Here is a 9,844-nt window from a genome sequence, read left to right as displayed (position 1 = left end):
CTGAAATATTTTCTGCAAAATTGGCTGCTCTCAGGCTGTTTTGCAGTGAAGGTTTGCCTTTGATGAAGCTCTGCAGGAACCCCATCCAAGGTCTTTCCTAACATTTCCCCTGCTCAGCTGCTCACTGGGGTGAGCTGCTGCATGGATGGAAGCCCAGGCTGTGAGGACACTTGCTTGATCATATCCCTTGTCCCTGCTTTAAAATATTGCCTTCCTTCCTTCCTTCCTTCCTTCCTTCCTTCCTTCCTTCCTTCCTTCCTTCCTTCCTTCCTTCCCTTTCGCTTTTTATTTCCTTCCACTACATTGACTACTACAACCCCCCCAGATCCACTGCTCATATTACTAAGGAAGAAAATACAATCATATCCAAAGAAAAAACCCAAACCAAACCATAAAGAACCACCCCATCCCCCACCTTCAAAAGGAGGTGGCAAACTATTAGACATCAGTGCATAAAGGAGCAGAAGAGGAAACTGAGTGTGGCCCAGCACTGGGTTATTGTGTCTAAGTCTCCAGCTCTCCATGTCACTTCCTTTCTCCTGCTTATCGTGGCAGCAAATTTGGAGGGTTGATTCCATACCCTCATTAAGGATTAGTTATAGCAAATGACTCTAAATGCATCACCTGATGATTTATTGCCTTTTTGCAGTATTATGGGAGAGTTTAGAAGGCAAATCTCCAGCTGTTTATAATTAATAGTGAGCCAATAATTAAGTCTTTCCTCATTTTCCCATTCCCTTTTCCACACTAACACTTATGGGCTTGTCAAATTCTTTTCCATTTGCTGTGGGAAGATATTTTTCTCCTGATTTTGTCATTTCCCAGCCAGTGAAACTATCATCATCCATTTTGTAAGGGTTGGAAAGCTTGTGAAGCAGCTCATTAATTTTCTGCATGATTTTAGCAAGGCTAAGGTCAGGAGCAGAGCTGGTGTCATCCCTCAGTCCTGCTCAGCGTGGAGGGCAGCTGACAAATCCTTCCCAAAGGTAAAAGCACTGCAGGTAGTGGCTCAAATAAAGATATTTTGGATGTTAGGAGAAATGGAGAGCTGACCTGACTCACTCAAGGCCTCTGGGATAGTAGAATGTTACTGATTTTTAGAAATAATTAGAAAAGAATGTGTATGTTTCTCCACTGATTCTTTTCAGTGTGTAATAGAGGTTTTAAAATGCATATCTCAAAGAATTGTTTCAGCTTTTCCACTTGAGCCAAACACCCAGTGAAAACACTGGGGGAAAACTGCCAGTGTTTGAGAAGTATATTTATTTCCAGGTGAATGCTTGGAATTTTGAAAGGCCAGTTTTGGAAAAAAAGCCACTTCCACACCCCTCCCAATGTTCTTTCATGGCAATTTACCGTCAAAACTAAGGAGTAAACAATTTTCCTGAGACTCTCTCAGGCTTTTGTGCTGATTTCTGCTCTTATCACCTGGGATTTTTCCCACCCCAGCCCTCAAGAGTTGCACCATAGGCAATGAAATAAGAAGAGAGTAATGAAAGAGAATGAGAAACAGGTGAGAAGGCAGAGAAAAACATGAGAGCAGAACCTGCATCCTCTGTCTATCCCAATCCAGCAGGAAGAGGCTAATTCAGGCATAAGATGAAACATCAAAAGAGACATTTAAGTCTTCAAAGGAGTTGGAGAGGCCCAGAGGGATGGAGATGTCTAACCTCCTGCTCACATACCTTGCAGGTCTGCAGGAGAGCTTAGAGAAGCCAATGGCCATGGGGGGCAGGCACCAGTCATGGTGGAGTTTCCTTGAGAGCAGAGAAGGGCAGGAGGACACACCAGACAGGGGTAACATTGTCAAGGTAAGGAGCTGGGGCTTTCTGAAGGACTCCTGTGTCCCACAGGAGCTGTGTTGGTGCTGTCACCCATCCCACGGTCCTTTCTCTAGAGCTGTGTAACTGGAGCAGAAGCACATATGTTTTGTATGCTGACCTGGGTCAGGTGGACACAGACACCTGCTTCAGTGTCCTCAGTGCATGCTAGAAGGCTTTCTAACATGCAGGATCATTTCTAAGCAGGTGTTGGAGCAGGTGCTGAGACAGCTACAGCCCCTTTGCACCGCAGAGCAGCAGTTCATTGAGAAATTCTTCCAGCTGAGCCATGACACTGCAGACCTGCAGGTGCTGGAGGTGAGTATGAGGACCGTGTCCTCTTCAGTGCCATTAGCTGGTCCTTCCTCCAGCTTGGTATGAACCTCAGCAGGTAGAGTAGGGTGGCTGCTTACCTCTGTCAGATAACAGAGCACAGCTGGGCTCTAAAAACCATCACTGGGGAAGCTGAAAAGGAGAACTGAATGAAACTCAATTCATAGCTGCAGCACAATCACAGGGTCTCTAAGCATTAAACACAGGACTCCAAGAGGAGGCAGCAGAAATAAACCCAGATCTCAAGTTTTCCTAGCTGAGGGAGAGCAGACAAAACATAATTTAAATTAGATTAGATATTAGGAGAAAATGTTCCCTGTGAGGGTGGTGAGGCACTGGCACAGGTTGTGCAGAGCAGATGTGGCTGCCCCATCCCTGGAAGTGTTCCAGGCCAGGTTGTATGGGGCTTGGAGCAACCTGGGCTAGTGGAAAGTGTCCCTGCAGTGGGGTGGAATGAGATTGGCTTAAAGATCCCTCCCAAGCCAAACCATTCTGGGACTCTATGATAATTTCCACTCCTTTCTTTCTTTCAGGCATTTGCCACTAAGGGAGGAGAGAGCATAGCATCTCCAGAGGATCCTTCTTGCACCAAGCCTCGGAGCCAGTATGTGGATGATGAGATACAGATGCTCTGACAGGGGCATGGCCTGCAGTGTCCACAGGGCACAATATCCCTCTCCCTTTAATTCTTTACCTTTTTTTGTTTCTTTTTAAGACCAGAAGAATCTACAACCCATCTGCTGAGAGAGATCTTCAGTTGCCTGGAATCAGATCTGAGAGGATTTCTAGATGTCTGCAACAAGGTTCACCCATTGGGCTGCTTGCAGGTCCTGGTTACCTTGAGTGACTCCGTGTTTGACATGTGGGGCTCTTCCTCAGCTCCTCCCTCATCCTTCTTCAGCAGCCTCCTTGGCAACCTGCTGCTCCTAGTCAAGAGCAGCTTCAACAAATGCATTGTGAGTGTAAGAGTAAGCCCAAGTAGACCTGAGTGATACTTGACCACTTTCAGAATCTTCTAAACAGAGTCACAGAATTATTTAGGTTGGAAAAGACCTTCAAGACCATCAAGTCCAACCTGTGACCCATCACCACCTTTTCAACTAGACCAGAGCACTAAGTGCCATATCTAGTCATTCCTTGAACTCCTCCAGGGATGGTGACTCCACCACTTCCTTGGGCAGCCCCTTCCAATGACTGACTGCCCTTTCCATGAGGAAATTCTTTCTGATGTCCAGACTGAACTTCTAACATGAGGGCTGGAGCTCCTCTGCTATGAGGAAAGGCTGAGAGAGTTGGGATTGTTCAGCCTAGAGAAGAGAAGGCTTTGGGGTGACTTAACTGTAGCCTTCCAGTACCTGAAGAATCTAGAAGAAAGATGGAGAAAAAGTATTTACAAGGGCCTGGAGTGACAGGACAAGGGGGAATGTTTTCACGCTGACACAGGGCAGGGTTAGATTGGCTATTGGGAAGAAATTCTTCCCTATAAGGGTGGTGAGGCTCTGGCACAGGTTGCCCAGAGCAGCTGTGCCTGCCTCATCCCTGGAAGTGTTCCAGGCCAGGCTAGATGGGACTTGGAGCAACCTGGGATAGTGGAAGGTGTCCCATGGCAGGAGGTTTGGTCTCTTCCAACCTAAACCATTCAACGCTTCTCTGTGTGAAGATCTGGAGCAGTAAGTCTGCTCACAAACCAACCTGGAAAGCATGAGGCAGTGGTGAGCACCTCTGCCCCAGGAGCTGTGGGTGTCTGTGTGGGAAAATTGCAGTGCCGAATCTGAGCAAAGATCCACACAGCCTGAGAGAGCAGGTAGGCAGCTCCAGGAGAGCAGCTGGCACAACTCCACGTCAGTCTCAAACATGGAAGTTCATGTATCTTAGAACCATAGAAGATATTGAAAATGGAGAAAGTGGTTCCCAAGACCAATTCCTTCACTTGTTTTCTGGCCTTAGAGCTCCATCAAATAAGTCTGAGGTCACACCAGGTCTGAGAGTGCCATGTGTTCTGTGTTGTTATCAGGGGACCTTGTGCAAAGAGATTGAGGAGGCAAAGATGCCCAGCAAGTTGAAAGGTGGGATCGTGCCCTCTGTGAGCTGCTTCAAGGAGTTTGTGGTGTTCTCAGAGGAGGTGTTCAGGACAGCTCGGCGCAGAGGGGAGCTGGACAAGGCACACCTCAGGCTGGCCAGCAGTGTCTTCAGCAGCAGTGAGTACAAAGGGTGGTGGCTGGATGGTCAGGAAAGTGTATCGCTGCAAGCTTCGGGAGTTATCAGCAATCAGCTAAGCCACTGGAGCAGGGTGGAGGTTACTTGTCTCCTGGGCACTTTCTGGAGCTAAAACCACCTTCACCGAGAAGAGCCTGGGAGCAGCAGAGATTCAGAGGGTGCAATGTTGGGTGCATGGAGTCTGTTGCAGTGGGATGGTCCCAGTTGTGGAAAGGCTGAGGCTTGCTTAGCTTTGGATCTAATGCCAGCCTCTCCTGTCCCACTAAGGAGGGAGTAGCTCCTCACTCCAGATCAGACTCAGAGGTCTCAGAAGCCAAAGAGAAACTTGCCCCAAAACACCAAGGTGCATTGATAGAGAGAGAGGGTTTGGGAGAGCAAGGCAGGATGCATTCAGTAGATCACTGTGTTGTCCCACCTGGTGCCCACAGCACAGATACCCTGATTCCCAGCCTGGAGATGACCCCAAGGGGGCTGCAGAAGTAACAGCCATGACCATAGATCATTAGGTGGTGTAGAGAGGCAGCTCCCACCTGCAGATGAGCCTGGCGTGTCCCACTGAATAGCAGCCAATAAATCCATGGACATGGCCCCTTCCAGGTTCCAGTAATGTTTGCATTGAAGCAGATAGGAAGAGAATCAAGCTCATGGACAGAGACCAGGATTTGTTAGGAATTGTTAGGATTTGTTACTCTCTCTGGTACTAGAAGGAAGTCAGATGGTTCAAATGAGACATCCTAATGGCATGTCCTTCCTGACCCAGCCTGTAGGATCTTCTCTCTATACCTGATTTCCTCCTTTCTTTTAAGTCAGTAGTCTGTCCTCAGCAAACCTGAAGGTGAACACAGATATGGTCATGATGGAAAATTTCCACCACATCCACCACTTCTTGTGCCAAAAGAAGATCCACTGCCTGGAGGACAAGAAGAGAGAAGCCAAGCAAAGGTACAGTGAGCACATGGAGAAATATATCATCAAGTACCTGGGCCAGCCACTGGAGAAGCTCAATGTGAGTACAGGATCAACTGACCCTCCTCTGGGCCTCAAATGACAACTGCACTTCTCAGAGCTATGAATTAACTGCTGTTCAAATCACACCTGCCTGAATCCAATCTGAGATTTTATCTGTTTGATGCTACATCCCCAGTGGTCCCACAACTTCTCTGACCACTTGCTGCTGGTTTTCAGCACAGCCTTAGCAAGCACAGGGCTTGGTAGCATCACAGAACAGCCCAGGCTGGAAGGGACCTTGAGGGATCATAGAATCATAGTATTGTAGTATGTTAAGGGGTTGAAATGGACCTTAGAGATAATCTATTCCCAGTCCCCTGCCCTGGGCAGGGACACCTCCCATCAGACCAGGTTGCTCACGGCCTTATCCAATCTGGCTTTGAACAATGCCAGGAATGGGGCAGCCACAACCTCCTGGGCAAAGGTACAGTCTAATCACAGGAAGGGTTTTGGGTTCAGCTTCTCAAAGACGTAGCTGCATCCCGGGGTTCCTGAGCTACCATCTAGTTCCTGAGTCTGTCATCTAGTCCAAAATGAATTGGAATCATCCTGTCCAGTCACATCCTGACACCTACAGTGATGGAGATTCTGTGACATCCCTGGGAAGGTTTGATTGACTATCCCAGAATTGCTTCTTCTCACTGAAAAAAAATTGCTTGTATCAAGATGATATGGCACTGGAATACATTGTCCAGAGAGGTGGTGGAGTCATCATCCCTGGAGGTGTTTAAGAGGGGCCTGGATCTGGCGCTGGAAGATATGGTTTAGAGTTTAGGGGTTACAGCAGTGACAGGTTAACAGTTGGACTTGACGATATTAAAGGTCTCTTGCAGCCTTGCTGATTCTCTGATTCTATGGTATGCTCACCCTGCCTTCACCAGGAAGTCTGTTCCACTCCCTCTGCTTTATTACTGCCAATCCAAACAATGGGAGAGATTTTTCTATTTTTTCTGCTGCTTTTTCTACTCTCTGTTTCCAGATGGTGGACCAAGACACACTTGGCTGCAGATTTCCAAAGCCATGCTAAGAAATCTCAGCCCAGATCTGCTTGGGGTTGCGTGCCTGTGCCTGGCAGACTCTCCTTTCACGGCTGCCTGGGCTGATAAGTCCTACACAGTTTCCAGCTTCCCAAAGGGCTCCTTTGTTAACTGAGCTAAGAGCATCTGCCTTTGCTAACTCAAACAGACATACCCCTTCCTCCCTGAGATGATGGCTACTCTGCTCCTTCTCTCTTCTCACTGGCCTAAAATGTCTCACAGCTTGAGCTGAGGTTGAATTATTTACAGGACCTGTTACTTTCAATTTGTTTCCAGTTGTTGCTGGCAAACATCTTGTAGGCTTGACTGGAAGATCAGCTCAGTGCCTCGTGCTACCTGCAGCCCTGCTTCAAACCCTCCCTCTGTGAGGGAAAGGGGAATTTCAACAAAATCACAGAATAGTAATGGAATCATCAAGACTGGAAGAGACCTCCAAGATGATCAAGTCCAACTCTTAACCTGTCACTGTGCTGTAACCCCAAAACTCTAAACCGTATCTTCTAGAACCAGATCTAGATGCCTCTTAAACACTTCCAAGGATTGTAATTCCACCACCTCCCTGGGCAATGTATTCCAGTGCCTGAACACCCTAACAGGATTTTTTTCCCTAGTATCTAATATGAATCTCTCCTGTCTCCACTTATGACCCAACTCTTAACCTGTCACTGTGCTGTAACCCCAAAACTCTAAACCGTATCTTCTAGAACCAGATCTAGATGCCTCTTAAACACTTCCAAGGATTGTAATTCCACCACCTCCCTGGGCAATGTATTCCAGTGCCTGAACACCCTAACAGGATTTTTTTCCCTAGTATCTAATATGAATCTCTCCTGTCTCCACTTATGACCCTCTAGCCCTCTTTTGTTAACTGAGCTAAGAGCATCTGCCTTTGCTAACTCAAACAGACATACCCCTTCCTCCCTGAGATGATGGCTACTCTGCTCCTTCTCTCTTCTCACTGGCCTAAAATGTCTCACAGCTTGAGCTGAGGTTGAATTATTTACAGGACCTGTTACTTTCAATTTGTTTCCAGTTGTTGCTGGCAAACATCTTGTAGGCTTGACTGGAAGATCAGCTCAGTGCCTCGTGCTACCTGCAGCCCTGCTTCAAACCCTCCCTCTGTGAGGGAAAGGGGAATTTCAACAAAATCACAGAATAGTAATGGAATCAAGACTGGAAGAGACCTCCAAGATGATCAAGTCCAACTCTTAACCTGTCACTGTGCTGTAACCCCAAAACTCTAAACCGTATCTTCTAGAACCAGATCTAGATGCCTCTTAAACACTTCCAAGGATTGTAATTCCACCACCTCCCTGGGCAATGTATTCCAGTGCCTGAACACCCTAACAGGATTTTTTTCCCTAGTATCTAATATGAATCTCTCCTGTCTCCACTTATGACCCTTCCCTCTAGCCCTCTCCCTGCAGTCATGGCAGGAGAGACCATTCCTCACCTCTCTACAATCCCCTTTCAGACAGTTGTAGAGAGTAATGAGGTCACCTCTGGGCCTCTTCTCAAGGCTAAACAAACCAAACTCCCTCAGCCCTTCCTCATGTGTTCTAAACCTCTCGTGAGCCTTATTTCCTTTTGCTGGACTCACTCCAGCACCTCAATGTCCTTTTTAAAGTGAGGGACCCAAAAAGTGCTCACTACAAACTGAGTAGCATATGAGGGTACCTGGATTTCATTCTGCTCAGGGATTTCCAGGGTTCTGACATATCATAGACCACAAAGCTCTTCAAATCTGAGCACTAACACCAAGAGAAGTTGCAAAGGGGTGTAAGGAATGCAGGAGACCATTTCTATTCATTGAAAACAGCTCATGCATTTAGGAACTCCAAGTCCTTACGTTTTAGAGTATTTCTCCACAGCCAAATTGCAGTGGAAATACCCAGGATAGCAAAGAGGTTCATGGGCTTTATGAACAGGAGGGTAGACAGTAGGATGAAGGAAGTGATTATTCCCATTTTGTTTTTCCACCAGATGTAGATGCCATGTCCAGCTGTGGCAGAGAGAGATATGTATGCCACAAGAACTGAGAAAACTTGAGTTTTGCTTTACACTTCTGCAGGTTCTGGAAGCCCCTAAACCCATCTCTGGCTCCAAAGCCCTGGTGGTGAGCAAAGCTGTAGGAAGCACCAGGGAACATGAGGAGACTGCAACCCTTAGAGATGCTGCTTGCCAGGCAGGGAGGGAAGAATACTGTTGAAATTCCCTAAACTCTGCTTTCTTGGAGGATAAACAATCTCCAGTATTTCATTTCAGCTTAATTAGACATGGGAAGGGAACTGCAGTCAGGTTTCAGCTTTTAGAGTGGCTCATCATGGAATGTCTCCTTCCCTTTCCAGCACTTCTTTGAAGGGGTGAAATCCCGTGTGGCTCAAGGGGTGAAAGAAGAGGATATCAGTTTCCAGCTGGCCTACAGCAAGCAGGAGCTGAGGAAGGTCATTGAAAAATACCCTGGCAAGGAAGTAAAAAGAGCCCTGGAGACCCTCTACAGGAAGATCCACAAGTATCTCTCCCCAGAGGAAAATCTTTTGCCGGTAATTAGAGTGGAATCTGGGTGTAAATCTGGGATATGCTAGGTGGTGCAGGACTGCACAACCTGTGTAGCTAACATGGACTGATGAAGGGAGCTGATGGTTTGGTTTTCCCCAGGTGGTGTGGAATGCCATGGAGCAGGAGTTCATCCGTCAGTACCAAGAGTTTGAGGATCTGATCCAACGCTGCTATGCAGGATCAGGGATTACCATGGACTTCTCCATGGAGGATTTGCTAAGCTACTTCAACTCCATCACTCAGTCCAGCATATAGAGAAAACCCTCTCTGGATGCCTGCTGGGAATAGCTCAGGAACCCCTGTCTGCAGCTACACCTTTAAGGACCTGAACCCAAAACCTTTCCCAAGTTTGATATATGGATCCCATTTAATGCCAAAGTGCCTCTAATTTGTCTGTCTTAGCCTAGATCTTGGGGAAGTGGAGTTCTCAGACCCAAACCACAGCTTCTCTGCTCAAAAAAGACATTACACCACTAGTAAATAAACCCTCCAAGTCTCAAATTTCTGCCAAAATGAGTGCAGGCACTACACCTCTTCAGCAGACCATTCCCAGTGGAAAGGCATCTTCTCTCCAGGGACTTTCCTTCTTTTCTCTGTTCAGAAGTGAACCTGGGCTAAACCAGAGTGAGAACACACCAAGACACCCAGGGGGATGTACTGTTACTACTTCCAGGTATCAGAACATGCACTATTGCTCTATCAGCACAGACAGATGAAAGTTCAGAGTTATTAATATTAATAGCTTTATTGCTTGTAGCTAAGATTTACTTCCAGTTAAACTGGAGTGGAGAAAATTAGCGCTACAGTTCTAGAGAACCAAACTCATGTCTCAGGGAGTTGCCTGGTTTTATCCCATTTTCTTATGAATCT

At 46.9% G+C, this 9,844-nt stretch overlaps 1 protein-coding gene across 1 annotated transcript in view; it reads left to right on the top strand.

Annotated features, from left to right (window-relative positions):
• The window catches only part of LOC103803951 (exocyst complex component 1-like), a 28,855-nt gene extending 19,626 nt beyond the window's left edge, over positions 1–9,229 (top strand). The window contains exons 10-17 of the mRNA XM_009076533.1: positions 1,693–1,811; positions 2,028–2,138; positions 2,687–2,757; positions 2,869–3,109; positions 4,168–4,351; positions 5,177–5,376; positions 8,764–8,958; positions 9,074–9,229. Coding sequence (XP_009074781.1) covers positions 1,693–1,811; positions 2,028–2,138; positions 2,687–2,757; positions 2,869–3,109; positions 4,168–4,351; positions 5,177–5,376; positions 8,764–8,958; positions 9,074–9,229 — 1,277 coding nt within the window. The remainder of the gene's footprint in view (positions 1–1,692; positions 1,812–2,027; positions 2,139–2,686; positions 2,758–2,868; positions 3,110–4,167; positions 4,352–5,176; positions 5,377–8,763; positions 8,959–9,073) is intronic.
• Positions 9,230–9,844: the final 615 nt, after the last annotated feature.

Source organism: Acanthisitta chloris, unplaced genomic scaffold (assembly GCF_000695815.1).
Source record: "Acanthisitta chloris isolate BGI_N310 unplaced genomic scaffold, ASM69581v1 scaffold4866, whole genome shotgun sequence".
Classification (NCBI taxonomy): domain Eukaryota; kingdom Metazoa; phylum Chordata; class Aves; order Passeriformes; family Acanthisittidae; genus Acanthisitta; species Acanthisitta chloris.
Note: the sequence above shows the minus strand (reverse complement) of the source record. Positions and strands in the feature narration are given on the sequence as shown.